Here is a 15,561-nt window from a genome sequence, read left to right on the forward strand (position 1 = left end):
TGATTTTTTTCAAAATGAGTAAATTATAAGTTTTCGAAGCACGTGGCGCCTTAAACTTACAAGATAGGCAACCAGTCGTGATATTTGATTGATCAACAGATTTAAACTTCTTCTGACATTTCGTAGTGAAAACTGAGAGTGTTATTGCATGTTTATCTGACCAAGATCAAAGGTTATTGTATCGAAGAATTCAATTCTTTTGGGCATTTTCATTGCACATACTTATGTCAATATGGGCCGAGGTGCTAAACTTTTCTGTTATAAGTTCAATTTTATAAATGAATTGTGACTGGATTTACTCGTATGTCTTTTTCAAAAGCTCATTACCTGCACAGAAACCTCACTCAAGTTAGATAGATAAATATGTACCTATCTATTTAAATAAATTAATGCATTTTCCAAATGCCAAAATTTTTAATAAAATTTTTAAAAATATTCTGTAAGAAAAAAATTGACCGTCATACCATGAATATTAATCAGAAATATGCAAATGATTTCATTTGTAATATTGCAGAATGTATCCAAATAAGTATCGTGCTCATATGCAAAAAAATGCGGTTAAAAATATACGCGTGGAGTAAGTACTTACCTACATACATATATGCGTCCAAAACCCATCTCGAAAAAAACTTCAAAAAATCACACATTATCACCTCAATAAACGTACCAGTCTCGCCATCCCATACCATACCACACCTCATCACAATGTATACGGTACCCATACATACATACTATAGCTCTAATGCCCTATAACTTAACACCTCCGTGGTAATTTCCGTCTGCGAAAAATCCACCGCTCGCCACGAGCAAAGATTCACGTTTGACGATGATTTTAAAATTCGTACAGTGGCTTGTTATAGGGTAAAGTTAAAAGCTGGCTATGGAAAAGCAGATGTTATTATTTATAGGAAGCAATATCATGGCGGGTTTACGGCGCGTAATTAGATGTTATATTGGGTGGGTGGTGTATACAGAGTTCTCGCGCTTCTAAACCCCCTAACGACACGTCAGAAATGCACCCTTTGCCAGCCAGGGGGCCAAACATATTAGCAGTATAAACAGTACCGCAAAAAGGCTTACCGCAGACCGAATAACTATCGTAAATCATCGTGCATATTAAATGCATTACATGTTGCGTCATTTTTATCATCGCGTCAAGCCTTGTACTACATGTACTTGCTCGTACCTACTACTCGCTTATGGCTAAAATCTTCGAGTCTTTGTGTATGTGTATCTCGATAATTTGCATATTTATAGTAATATCTGTTTCCCCGAGTAGATATTCGTAGTCGTAGTTTACGACGAGGATTAAATCTGCTGTGATATGTGACGAATTTCGTTTCTTTTTGCGATTTGTTATGCAGTGATTAAGTTAACTGAGTGAAAAAGGTTGGGAGAAATCGATCATTTTGAAATAATCGGTATTGAGCGTTGAATTATTATTACTCGTATTATTTCGAAAAAGTGTCTAAATGATCCTTTTCACCCTTTGAACCGTCTAGCTCCCTTCACTAACGTCTTGACACAAGGTCAGAATACCAAAAAGTTGAAAATAACGTGTGCGGTATGATGTGTACATTTTTGGGAGCACTACGAGTACCTAGGTAAGATCAAATATTCATTCGTTTTTTGGATGCGCTCCAAAATAAGTCAGATGAGGATCTCTAGCAAGCCAATATGTACTTTGTGAATTTAAAGGATTAACAATTGAAGGGTACGATTTTGGGAATTTAGAGGTTCCTGAATTCATTTTCAATTTCCAATTTATGTACCTTGGGTCCCACGGAGACAATGGACATTGAAGAGTATATTTTTGTAGTCGTTGAATCATCTGTTTTCAAAAGTCGAATTCCACCATAGATCTCTAATCATGCTTCAAGGAGGAAGGAAGAAAAGGGTCAGCGTATTCAAAGTTTTGTTGCAGTTTTCAACTAAAGCTAGATTGAATAGAAAAAACAAAAAATTTTTGATCGCAGCCTATTGTAAAAAAAAAGATGATTTTCTTAGTGTATTCAGAATGCCTGAAAAAATTTTATTGAAGGAAATTGTACAAATAGTAAAAAATTTGTTTTTTCTTGATTCATCACTAAATTACCTACGCTTCTGGTGGTAATTTTTAAACCATTTACTTAATGTTCAATTTTTAAAAAAAATCACAATAAGATCAAGATAATCAATTTCCTTCTTACTCTCATGAAATTTTTATTGAATTTGCTGGAGCACTTTCGGAATTTTTTGAACAATGCCGATGGCTGTACTATGAGCAGCCACATTCAATTTTTTAGCATCCATCATGATCTGAACAATAAAATACGTAACATGACACTTTTGCTAAAAATGGCTTGGAATTAAAGTTTGTTTGTTTTCTTTTTTTTTTTTTAATTCCATGGCAGGAACTTTTTTTTTGGCTCACCATAGTAACGCACCTTATTTCATTTTCAATCGTTAACTATGGATCTGATGGATCATCACCTGTCGCTTATAATTAACTTTAACTTAATTCTAACAAAATCAAAATTACAATCTTCTTCATAACTTCAACAAAAATAGGTAACTTCTTTTACTTTCCAGTGGTTAGCAGCTCGGTTTCCTCTCTGTCCACTTTGCTGCTTGGATCAGCTTCGATAGGTGGTGTTTGTTTAGTTTGGTGTTTCTGCAAGCTCAGGTTCCTCTTTGTCCGCTTGGCTGCTAGTGTCGTCTTCTTCAGCTTCGATGTTACGTGTTGACTGCTAGCTTGACTTCCTCTTTGTCTGCTTTGCTGCTAGGTTCTTCTTTAATGGTATGCTGATTTGCAAGTCAGGGGTAGCATACCTGGCCCACGTACCTATAGATACTATCAATGGCTTGGTATAAAAACCTCGTAAGTCCAGATTTTTTCAAAAATTCTTTTTTTGTGGTTTCTTCAGTAAAAAACAACGAGGGATCCGAATTTGAAAACCTCGTAAGTCTAAAAGGCATCCTAGCGCTCTAATCGGCGAAAATCCAACATTAAAAACACGTAAGTCCGACTTACGAGGTAAGTACATGAATTTCATCAATTGTAAATTTGAAAACCTCGTAAGTCCTTGTTAAAAACCACGTAAGTCGTACGTAAGTACGATGAAAATCTCTTATGTCGTCTCTAGAAACCTCGTATGTCCTTCCAAAGCGCTTTAATCAACTAATTTTATTTTATCAACCTGTAAAATATCATCAGGCCATACCATTAAGACCTCTAAAACATAATAGTGTAATCTAAAACTGCAAATAACAAAATATGAATGTTTTAAACGTTTTTTTGTTCTCCTGAAAAATGTAGGATTTTGGACTTACGTGGTATTTATACCAAGCTATCGCTATGTGTCCTTGATAGACCAGATCTCACTACTAGCTAGCTCCTGATGCGTTTGGATAATGATCACACAGCATCATTTTCGCTTTGTTGGCGTGTCTTCACAGTTACTGCTTCCCTGGTGAAGACTGAAAATGACCTGCCTCCCTGTCCTTTTCAATGAAAATGAGGAGACATGTTGGAAAAAAAATTAACGGTTTTTCGTTTTTGCCCCTATCCAACCTACTTTGAGGAAAATGTTCCAATTCCTATGGATGGAATTTGAGATCCTGCTTCAACCTAAAAAGCCCCTGTTGCTGTCAAAATCCGAAACCATTTTCAGTGTTCCGTTGTGAGTGATTGAAAATTTGTAAACATCATTTATGATTTATGCCGAAAACAAAAATGCAAAACAGGAGCGTTTGAACTGAAAAATGCTTGAAAAATGCATGACCAGTGCTGCATTATGCGGAGAAAAATATAAAACCAGTTCTACAAATTTTGCGGAAAAAAGTGAAAACATAGCGAAATATGATACAAAAATTTGGAATTGGGCAAAATGTTTCCTAAAAACCGCTCAAAACATGAAATATTCTTCAAAAACGTGAAAAATTCCCTTAAAAATTCCTAAAATATGCAAAATGCTTTTATGGTGAAATATGCTAAAATAGGAAACTTTATGAATTGTGGAAAGATAATTGAAAAATTCCCTATCTCCGATGTACCTATGTACATAATACAAAAAATATACTCGTCGAGCATAAAAATCCGAGCCCTGGTGATGTGTTTTCAGATCCTCTTTTAATTTAGATTAGTCCAATTTAAACATTTTTCCTACAGCTGAGATACTTTCCTCACCATATAAATTTATTTCTGAGAATAAAATTTAAAAATTTCAGCCTCTCTCAAAACATCTCGGATGTTTCATCGTTTACCAAAAATTTATGATAAAGTAATGCATAATTTTGAAAGGTGATTTCCTGGACAAATTTTCTGATCAAATCAAAAATTGTATTTCTTTGCCAGGGGCAATAGGTCAATTTACTCGTATTTTCAATTTACACATATAAAAATGAAAAATTAAAAACATGAATAATTTTAAATAAACCCTCATTCCCTGCACTAGAAATACCTACCAAGAATCTAATTTTAATTTTCTAGAGTCAAATTTTCTAAAAAGTTTCAATCTATCTATTTATAACAGTTGTTGTCAACAGATGGAACTTTCGGATCTCAAGATCTTCCCAGTGCCCTCTCTCCACTACTCGAGCTCCGACGAACCGTATCTATAACTGACAATTTGCTAGTCTCACTCGCGAAAGAGCTGATTCCCCAGAGTAATGAATTTTTTATCCGCAGTAGCACAATCGATGATCTAGCCAAGAGACACAGAGACAGAAAGGAAAAAAACACGATTTAACTATTCGCCAGCAGTCAATCAAATAACCCTGTGCTATTCAACAGTATAGAAATACCTTCGTACATCGAAGGCTCGCTCGTTCGTCAAACAGAGAAACCGAACAAAAAAATCTTGACACACGAGACATGACAGTTTAACTTTCACCATACCACACCACCCATCCTCGCCACTGGGACTGGGTACAGGGGATGAGGTCGAGGGAATCATCGGCGGAGTCGAGCTTATAACTACTATAGTTAAAGTCAAATAATCCATTAAGAGAGAAAATGGTACTTCGGGTATCAGTGCGCCGCGCCGCCGGTTTATTAGCAATATACTAGGCAGGGGCTGAGAAGTTGTGGTGGAGGTGGCGGTGGAGGTGAAGGCACGAGCTGCAAGTATATAGAGCGGCAACATCGTTGTCTCGTAATGTAAGCTAACATTATTCATGCAGTAGCACTATAAGGCATCATCAATGAAACGTCTGATAGGGTCTATTGTGTATGCGACTATGTATAGGATCGAGGGTGCAAAGTGTTAATATTGTCTTTCACCCTTATGTGACTTGTTGGTTGGTGGCGGTGGTTTACGCAACATTTCCATTATTTACAAAAGGGGAGATTTATATTTTACGGCTAATAAGAAAACAAATCAGAACATGTTAGTTTATTTAATGTTCGAATAACTGAGCGTTTATTAAATCCTATTTTTATCGACTTTCATCGATATGTGCGCTTGCGTGTGCTGTATTTAATTAAACTTTTAATCACACGCTGCATCGAGCAATCTTTCACCGCCATCTACGATGGTGTGAACATTGTTAGTAAACAGATGTAGGAAGGTGAATATGGGTTATACGAAAAATTCCACATACTACTATTTTATCATATGCGAATACCCATATCTACCTACAAATGAGTTACCTACTATGTGAGGTTTGCAGTTTTTTAAAACACCACGCGTGGACCTTTTTTATTATAAAACTTTAGTAATTTTTTATCTCTATACCGAGGCATACCGCGTTATTTTATTAACGGTTCACCTCACGTACTTAATGGCTTTTGTTTCATATAAACCCTGCGATCACGATAATGATACCTTATGTGTAGAGATATAGTCTAAGCAGCAAGCTGTTTATTAACGATGTTATGTACCTTACCTACAGATAAATCACCGTTGGACATCTGCTTATGGTGTTTATGTATTCTAAACCCTTTGCTCAAATGTACCCGAGCGCCAAGTTCGACGAATTATTAAAAAATTAAACAGCAGATCGGTCTAGAAGGTACATACATACTCGTACAATGCTGATAAGAAGAATCGATATCATAGTAGGCTGTCGAGAAATTTAAGGGAAATGTATAATTGAACGATAAAAAAGGTGACTTGCACGATAGTTAGTTGAACGATAAAAAGTGCTTTAAGATCGACAATTTAGGTGGTAAGCACAGAATTTTTAAACGATAGAAAAAGGTGTTGGCACGATTTTTTTTCATTGATATAAGAAGGCATTGGCATTACAAATTTCTCTGTGAGATAAGCAGGCCTTTTTTGGTCACTTCTTTTTTGAAGACGATCTTCCCACCAGAGCTATCTCCAAAAAAAATTGATGTTCACGTGTAAAATGTCCTTTTTTTGGTTCCAAAATCGCCAAACAAAAGTCCTGATTTTTGCCTTTTCTTGAAAGGTTCTGTTCTGTTTTTTTTGCCAAGTTAAAAAGTAACAATTTTTGGAAAAATTGTCAAAAAATATTAATTTTTGAGGGAAAATATAGAAAAGCGTAAATTTTTAGCTAAATAGTGAAGAAGTGCCCATTTTGGGCACAATTGTTAAAAAGTGTCCGTTTTTGTCAAAGTTTTCGAAAAGAGTCCATTTCTGATGAAATTGTCAATTGCTAAGATTGCTCAAAGAAAATCCAGTTCTTGCTAAAATTGTCAAAAATTTCCCGTTTTTTATCAAAATTATCAAAGAGTCAATTTTTGACGAGTTGACAAAAAATTGTAATGTTTATAAATGTAGTACCTTGTCAAAATTCTCGGGAAGTATAGTTTTTCGATATTGTGTGGGGTATCAAAATGTATGTTATCAAACCTCTTGAACACGTTTCTATCTGGTTATTTTTTTTACGAAATAGTCAGAGGAACTCGGGGGGGGGGGTGAATTTCAAATTTTCAAAAGAATAGTGTAGATTCGTCAAGGTGTATGTCGTCATAATAAGTCGAGATAAGAAAAACATGATGGATTCGACTTTTGCAAAAAAAAAAACTTTCCATCTTTCTTGTCCATTCAACATTCAATTGATTCTACTCTTCAATAATGTCTCTGCAATTAAGACATACATTTCAAAAACGACTTTCCAATGCAAACAATTTGGGGAAAATGAAGCAAATATTTCTTCGAGCGAAAAACTTGCGAAAGATAAGCACATTTTCGATTAAACAAAAAAAAAAACAATTAGGCATTTATTTTAAAAGAAATCTAAAATTTTAAAAACACATCTTCATAAATGGTGAAATGTACGTAGAAAATTAAAGAAACTTCTCATAGGAAAAATTTAAATATTTTTTTAAATTTCAAAATCGTACTTCATTAATTTTTAAAATAGGGATTTAATATTCTCCTACTTTTTTTGAAAAGAAAAATTGAATTGTCAATGCAGAGATATGGTAAGAGTTTACAGTTATGAGCAACTCTTTATTAAAATTTTATTAGGGGGAAGGAGGTGTCATCTATTCAAAAAAATATATTATATTATATAGAAAAATGAATACTTGTTTGTATTGTTTCCGTTCAATCTGTATTTTAATACTCAGCTTGAAATCTTAATAAAATCGTTTAACCTAGCATATTTTGACATTTTTTAAGGGAATATTTAAGCGCATATTTATTATTTTTTGAGGAAAGAATATCCGAGCCCTGCACACCACCAACTAGAATTTCACATGCTGAAGTGCATTTTTTGATTTTTATAGTAAATTCTCAAAAATTAAATTTGGGCTAAAAATTCGAAAAAAACAGAATTTTACCAAATTTACCTAGAAAGCTCAAATTTAGTACGTTCAAAAGCTAATATTGTAGACCCCCTCCTCCAATATTTGAAAACAGTTTCAAACTATTATGAACAGTTCTAGAGGCTCCAGCAGATTTTTGAACCTGAAATATTTCCACAAATTTTTTCAAAAAGAGAAAATGAACAGCTAAAATTTATTTTATACACTAATTTCAGCATTTTAAATCGATTAGAGGCAATTCGAGCCATTCTGGAGTTTTCGAATTTTTTTCGGAAACTCCAGATTTGTTCTACTCTATATACTTTCCTCAGCTAATCATGAAGAAACTCTACAAGGAGGGTATCCCAACCGTGAGAAAAATCTTTGATCCAGACAAAACGTATTCGAAAAATCATGCAAAAATATATCAACAGTCGAAATTTAAGGTGCTAAAGTGCATTTTTCGATTTATGGTGTAGGTATTTTTAAAAATCAGATTTGGCTCAAAAATGCAAAAAAAAATCGGAATTTTGCCAAATGTTGTTTGGTATGTATTCTATTTTTAATGCTCTAAATTATTTTGGAAACGGTTTTGAATCGTTTAGAGCAATTCTGGAGCCTCCAGCAGATTTTTGAAAATAGAAATCCGAAAAATTTTACTTAATGAAGTTGAAAAACTACAATTTACTCTATATACCGGAATTTCAACATGCTGAGTTAACTGGAGCTAGTTTCAACGCTTTTTGGGACCTCCAGCGACATTTTGAAAATTTCAGTCTCCCAAAAGAATCTCGTAAAATGTGTGGAAATGAATTTTAGTATCTATAAATAAATTGTTCAGTGCTTGTTAATGAATAATGGCACATTTGACCGAATCCACTCCAATTTTCCAAAATCAATTTCTGTCAGTTTCGAACCGTATTTTTCAAATTTTAAAGCATGAATTCGTTGAAGAAATACTGGACGTATTTACCTAGTAGCAAATTTTGAAAAAATGACGTGTGATTAATCAAGAGCATCACTAACAAGCACCAATCGAATTTATGCAATTGGGAAATTTAATTTGGGAAATTTTTATGGCACTTTTTGAAAATATATGTAGAATTTTCGAAATACATCTGGCTAGAGGCTCCAGAACAGTTTAAAATTACCTCTAATCGCCCCAACTTGTAGAAGTTAGGGTATACAAAATAAGTAAATTTAGGTTTCTCGCTTCATTTGGAAAAATGTTGTGGAAATTTCAACTTTCCAAAATTTTCTGGGAGGCTCAAGAACTGCTCAAACCAGTTTGAAACCATTTCCATCAATTTTGAGGGTCGATAATAAGGCACTTAACAAATTTCAGCATTCTAAGTCGATTCGGTGAAATTTTGATTTTTTCCTCATTTTTGGGACTTTGATTTTCAAAAATTCAAACGAGAAGACGAACTTCAGCTACTGAAATTTTGGATGATGATGTATTTTTTCATGCTCTTCTCCTGTTTGGGATACTTATCTATGAGCATATTATTTTGGTTGATAAATTCACGTCTTTATCAGACTGAAATGGAATCATTGCGTCCAATAAATCATGCTTTCAAAAATTGATTCAGAAATCCTCATTTCCTGATTTTTTCAATCTGAAATCAGGATTACGGATTACTGTTTAAAAAAATTTCTTGAGAATTTTTTTGATTTATTTTGCCTTGAAAAATTATTATTCCTAGTCATATGCCAATGTCCAAGTCGAAAAATTATTCCAGAAATTTCAGAAAGTGGATTCTACGGGTTTCTTTTAAAGGCGAGAAATTCTGGATGGATTTTGACCCATTTGGGTATAGCAAAATAGAAAAAAGTAATGATTTTTGATCTTGGGTATCCATTTACATCAAGATAGAGACCTAAAAACTCCCATTTTTTGACCTGTTTTTTTTCCTTAATAGGTACTGTAAAAAAAACTCATCCTTTTTGGGTATCCGATTCGGTACATTTAATTCCACGAAAAATAAATAATACTTCTAGGTACCTACCTACACCTACATATGTATAACGTTAATGCATTCTATCTATGTATGTAAACTACATACGTACGAAAATTTGTACATATCATGGAAATAATACCCTCGTTGTGAAACCGGCGAAAAAATACTCTCGTATATCCAACCAACGATGTAAACCGCTGCGCAAATTTTTCTCCAGTCGAGGAAAAATGATGCGTTATAATTGCGGTAGCGTAGGATTTGGTGAGCAGCGCATTTTATTACCGGTCATATGGTCAGTGGCGGAGAGAAAACGTATACCATTCGCTAGGGGATATACTTTAGTGAAGTTGTATACCAAACAAATGCTCGGATTTAGTCCGTTGACATATTTTAAATGGACTTTACGACTAAAGCGCAATATAAAGTACACGTTTGCGTGGATTTTCTATGAGATTTTCAAAACGTATTACATACAGATTTAAAGCTATTTTCGAAATATGAGTTCGCATTATCCTATGTATATATGCTCGATTGCTCGTGTATTCTTTTGAATTGCATATTACATACATTTTGATTTGTATCACCGAAATTCTGACGATACCTGATAGGATATTTGAAAATATTATCATGTACCTACCCAACTTGGGTACTTATTCCTACTTAGAAATAATTATTTTAATCTTAATGTAGATTTTTTGTTCTAACATACCTAAGTAGGTACCTATTGTTCATTTTATATTGATCTATTTTTTGTTTCATGCGAATAGGTGTGGTTTCAAAATCGCAGAGCTAAATGGAAAAAACGCAAGAAAACTACGAACGTGTTCAGGACTCCAGGTGCTCTATTACCATCTCATGGATTACCGCCTTTTGGTTCTATGTCTGATAGTTTATGTCCTACTGGTATGTTTGGTAGCTCTGAACCAAGATGGAGTGTAACTGGTATGTCAACGGGTAAGTTACCTACCTACGTTATTATTAATTGTGAACATATTTTTGTAGAATTGTTCTGGTTTAGTTGGGAAAAAACTCGGAAATTAAATTCAAAAGCTCGTTGTATTTATCCAAGTCTTGATTGAGGAGTGATGAGGGTTTAAAAATTAACCAAAGTGTAAAAAAGGGAGGCAATAAAAGAATTCTGTGAAAAAACGAGCTTTTCGAAGGGAAAATATTATAGAAAAAAATGTTGTTACTTTCTCTGGTAGTCTAAGCTTCATTTTCTAAATTTTATTTTGAAAAGTGACTCGCAAATGAATTTTTTAGAAGTTTGAAAAAAGTGCTAAAGTATTTTTCTATGTCTCGTAATTTTATTTCTTCGTACAGTATTTTAACGAAATTTTTCATTTTTAAATTCCAGGTCAATTTTTTCCTTCAAAAAGCTTAAGCCAACTAAGTCAAAGTAGCATGTCGATGAGTAGTTTTTCTCAACTTTCTTCCCATCAGAATTCATCTCTAGCTTCATCTTTGCCGATTACGTCGTCAATGTCATCGACTAGTTCATCAGTTTATCAAACACCTTATGGTCTGAATTCTTTAGGTATGTACTCATAATACTATGGTTGTTGTTATTCAGCAGCCCATTGGCGAATGCGTGACTGCATCGTATATTACCTCCTACCCATATGTATTCGTTTGTAATAAACAGACATGTTTCCAGATCCTGTTTTTTATGGCCACGAAACGGCCGCGAACAGCGAAGCGTTGAATTAGCACAAAGATATGTTCGACTTTGACAATACTAACGATTATCTTATACTTTTTAATAGCGTTTAAACATACATTAGGTTACCAAAGATCTTAATTTTATTATTATTCTCATTTTTTTTTTTTTTTTTTGTAATTATAACGCGTTATTTATTTTAGGCTTTCTTTATGATTTTATTTTACCTATGTACGATGTACAGTTTTTATGTATGTTGTATGATCTGTGTTGGTTTCTTTTTTTTCTTTCTTTTTTTAAATTTTAAAGAGATTATTTTCATGTTTATATTTTTTTGGAAAAAAATGAGCATTATTTTGAAGTTTATTTAGCTATTCGAAAATCTAAAATTTGTAATCAGCCGAAACGATGAGTAAATCTCTAAAATGTGTGCTATATATCCAACACTGATCATGATGTACATAGATTTGCTGTTCGATGTTATTGAATAAATTGTTGAATTTGTAAATACGCGAATTTATACTTTAAATATTACGAATGGATTTGTATCATGGATGAGTTCTCCTTTTTGATGTAAAAACGTTTTAAAAAATTAAAAAAAAAACTTTCATAAAACATTCCTTATTTCAAAAAACCATGTAGCTTTACTAGTCTTTTACAAGTTCATTTTCATATGAATAGAAATCAGTATTCAGTATTCAGTATTAGCCAAATACCAATTAATTGTTGAATTTGAGAGCATAAAGGTTTCCTTGTTTGAGAAGCGTTGGAAATCCGAACGGACAAGTGTTATAAGTCTCAATATCTGCGTTTAATTTATAAAATTTAAAATGAGTTGATGCATCAATTTTGATTTTTTATTTACCTATTTTATTTCAGGGGTCGACAACGAGTCGTCTCAATACGATTTTTATGATGAGTGAAATTTTCATTGATTCTAAGTATTCAGTAAATTAAAGATCGTATCAAGAATTTTTTTTTGAATCGACAAGATCTTGGTTTAAAAAAAGGCTTACGTTAAAATACCTATTTTAAAACATTTTTCATTATGAATTTGTAGTAATGTACCTACTTAGTATGTTGTAATTACCGGTTTGTGATAATGTAAAAATATAAATTAAAAATTTTAGATAATAAACTTTGATGGAAATGTTTTACAAAGTATAATTTCATTTCATTTATTTTTGTCAATTTCTCTGCTGTTTTGTTAATAACATGTACTTGAGTAGATAGATATTATGTACTTACATAGGTATACTTATTATCATTCAACTCCTTCAGAACGACTTCCAGAGACAAAACGAAGCTATGTGTCGTGGAGGGAGGGGAGGGGGACTAAATTTTTTTCAACTTCATACCCTAGAATCCCCCTCCCCCAACAAGATTTTTTCAAGTACCTAACTAGCCATAGGTGTTTCGAAGAAATTTTAAAACGTACAATAAAAAATTTTAATTTCTTTATTGGTTTGATTAATAGATATGTTTTTGGAATTTCTGGAGTAGTTCATTTTTAGATACATCCTTTGAAATGTTTATGAATTCGTACAGTAGGTAAAATTCAAGTCTGCCGGAGCGCAATGAGGGCAAAAACGGTGAAATGTTTGATAATTCAAAACGTGAAACTTAATCATTTTTTATGCAAAAAGTTTACTTTCATAGCTTCAAAATTTGCAAATTTTCCAATTTTTCAGGAAATTAGATACTCATATTATAGGAATAAACGCCCAAGAGAAGTGAGGGCAAAAGCTTTCGAAAATTCACAATTCTTTAGAAGTAAAACCGCATTATTTTTGATGGGAGAAGAAAATTTTTGTATTCTACAACTTCGGTTACAGAAAAGAAAAAATGATTATAGCTGAAAAATCAACTTACTCCTGCAAAAACAGAATAGACAACTCTTACCACATCAACAAACCACAATTTATTCTCTACCAACTCATTCTACGCTCTCTTTGCGGATAAATTCGAAACAGGGCGATCCGTTTCAATTCACGTACTCTTAGCGCCATCTATAATGTCAGTACCTAGATGAGTAACAGCTGAAAGCAGAATCGCTTTTGAAAGTTTTAAATTCAGTATGTTAGATTTTTAAATTTATAGGAGATAAGAGAGCTTGAATCTCTCATGAAATTCTTGAAGAAAAATTCATTAGGTAATTGGTTTAAAGAGGGTTTTCAAAGACGCAGAGTTCAGTTTTGAGGCAAAAAGTTATTCAAAAGCAATCTCAAAAAGAGAAGGGGCAAAACTTGAAAATGAGCGGTTAAAGTGTAATTATGTGGAGTTTCGTTGAAAATTACTTTTTACTTTGAGTTGTGATGGATCTAAAAATTGAAAAATTATCACTGAAAAAAAAAAATTCGTTTTTCAGAACAGTATACATAAGTATTAGGTACAAGAGCAACTTCAAATGAACGCGATGAAGATTGAATTTATTAACATTTTTTGTACTCCATATGTATTTAAATTTTTAACATCATTGCATGGAACATAGAATACCTAAGTACATTTTATTCAGCTTATAAAATAGGTAGTTTAAAAAAAACATAAATAGGTACGCGAAGCATAAATCTAAAAAATAAAAAAAAAGAGAATAATACCACAAAATGAAATAATAAGTAAAAATGCAACATCTGAAAGAACAATAATAACTTATACATTATGTACCTATTATAATGGGTTTATATTTTTATGAAGATCTTACGCGTTAATATTATTACTTAATGAAGTATTATTTGCCGAATTGTGATAAAAGCTGTAACAAGACACGCAGCACAAGCCTTGATAATATTTATAATTACAGAGACGAGCTTGCGCAACCAGATGACAATTGTTGAATTTATCTTGACATTCTGAATTACCTAAATCAAACATTTCGACAAATTGATGCAATTTAAATGACAATTTTCAAAGTGGAAGTATCAAGGTGGGATTAAAAATAAGTGCTTACTTATACCCGGAAATCTTGAGATACTTTTTGGAGGCATATTTTCAGTGGTTGATTCAACTATGTTGTCGGGTTCGTGATCTGTGTAAATAGAATTTGAAAAAAGAATTAGGCAATGAAGCTATTTAAATAAGTAAATAGGTAGGTAAGTAGTAGGTATTATTTTTTTTAAGGATAAAAATAATTGATATTATCATACTTGAGTATATGGAGCATTTTTGAGTATTGCAGGTTCGTCTTGTGGATGGTTTATCTACCTCTTGACAGTCGACAGCAGGTTGCAAATCTTCATTTAAACATCTCACTTCTCGTCTTTGAACACCGGAATCGCAAGATCGAGAACACTAAAACATAACAATTAAAAATCCATTATCGAAAAAGTGATCCAACTTTCAATTAGATGGGTATTTTGAAATTTTTTTCAAGAGGTAAGCTATTTGCAAGAAAAATGTAGGTATGTAGATGGAACTTACAGTAGACCAAGCCCCTGAAAACCATTGAGAATTACACGGTTTTAGGAAGCAAGCTTGTTCTTCAACTGGTTTATCCTTCTCTTTACAGTGAAAATCCGTCATAATCGTGTAATTACTTGTCTCCATTGAAAAAGCCAAGCATGCAGATGTTCTGTACTGCTTACCCCATCCACAATCACTTGAGCACTGTTCAGAAAATCAAATAAATACCTAATTAGATGAGCTGCTTGGTTGTTCAATGATCAGTTTACATTGATAAAATGTAACTTGCCTGCGACCAAGGACTAGAGAACCATCTTCCATTGCATTGCTCATTATTGGAACAATTTCTAGTAATTTCTGGTTTCGTATTTTTATCGCAGTACGACTCAAGTTGAGCACCAGCAGAGCAATATATTCTTCTGGTTTGAGTACCAACGCCGCAACTTTCAGAACACTGAAAACAAAAGAAGTTGAATAAATGAAAAACTCAGAAGTAGGTAAAAAATACGCTGATTAGGTAGATACTCGTACATTTTCTGGATTAAACCAATTCAAAATGCAATTTTTTAAAAATTACGATTTGTCATCTTTTTTTTTGAAATAAATTTAAAAAGTTGATTGTGATTTTCAATAAATTAAAAAAAATAGGACACTATTTTTTTTATTTCTATTTTTTTGTTGAGAATTTTGTTTGCTCGCACTCCCAAAAGTTGTTGATTTTTGAAAAAAAAATTAGACATTCTACGAGTACACCTACCTACAATAAACTTGGTATCTTGACTTTCATTTGAAAAAGTATTGGTAAGTTGACTGAAAAGAATTTCAATTCTCCAAAAAAATGT

At 32.8% G+C, this 15,561-nt stretch overlaps 2 protein-coding genes across 4 annotated transcripts in view; one reads left to right on the forward strand and one right to left on the reverse strand.

Annotated features, from left to right (window-relative positions):
• Nucleotides 1–12,751, forward strand: part of LOC135836398 (homeobox protein orthopedia-like) — a 48,575-nt gene extending 35,824 nt beyond the window's left edge. For 2 of the 3 annotated variants that reach the window (XM_065351214.1, XM_065351216.1), the window contains exons 3-5: nucleotides 10,428–10,614; nucleotides 11,018–11,197; nucleotides 11,306–12,751. In XM_065351214.1, the coding sequence (XP_065207286.1) occupies nucleotides 10,428–10,614; nucleotides 11,018–11,197; nucleotides 11,306–11,370 (432 nt within the window). In that variant the 3' untranslated portion in view covers nucleotides 11,371–12,751. The remainder of the gene's footprint in view (nucleotides 1–10,427; nucleotides 10,615–11,017; nucleotides 11,198–11,305) is intronic. The other variant, XM_065351215.1, reaches the window with a different exon arrangement.
• A 1,006-nt stretch (nucleotides 12,752–13,757) lies between these two features.
• The window catches only part of LOC135836400 (thrombospondin type-1 domain-containing protein 4-like), a 53,175-nt gene continuing 51,371 nt past the window's right edge, over nucleotides 13,758–15,561 (reverse strand). Inside the window, exons 15-19 of the mRNA XM_065351217.1 lie at nucleotides 15,009–15,173; nucleotides 14,738–14,923; nucleotides 14,464–14,608; nucleotides 14,268–14,345; nucleotides 13,758–14,178 (exon numbers count right to left, since the gene is read on the reverse strand). Of these exons, the coding sequence (XP_065207289.1) occupies nucleotides 14,018–14,178; nucleotides 14,268–14,345; nucleotides 14,464–14,608; nucleotides 14,738–14,923; nucleotides 15,009–15,173 (735 nt within the window). The 3' untranslated portion in view covers nucleotides 13,758–14,017. The remainder of the gene's footprint in view (nucleotides 14,179–14,267; nucleotides 14,346–14,463; nucleotides 14,609–14,737; nucleotides 14,924–15,008; nucleotides 15,174–15,561) is intronic.

Source organism: Planococcus citri, chromosome 2 (assembly GCF_950023065.1).
Source record: "Planococcus citri chromosome 2, ihPlaCitr1.1, whole genome shotgun sequence".
NCBI classification, from domain to species: domain Eukaryota; kingdom Metazoa; phylum Arthropoda; class Insecta; order Hemiptera; family Pseudococcidae; genus Planococcus; species Planococcus citri.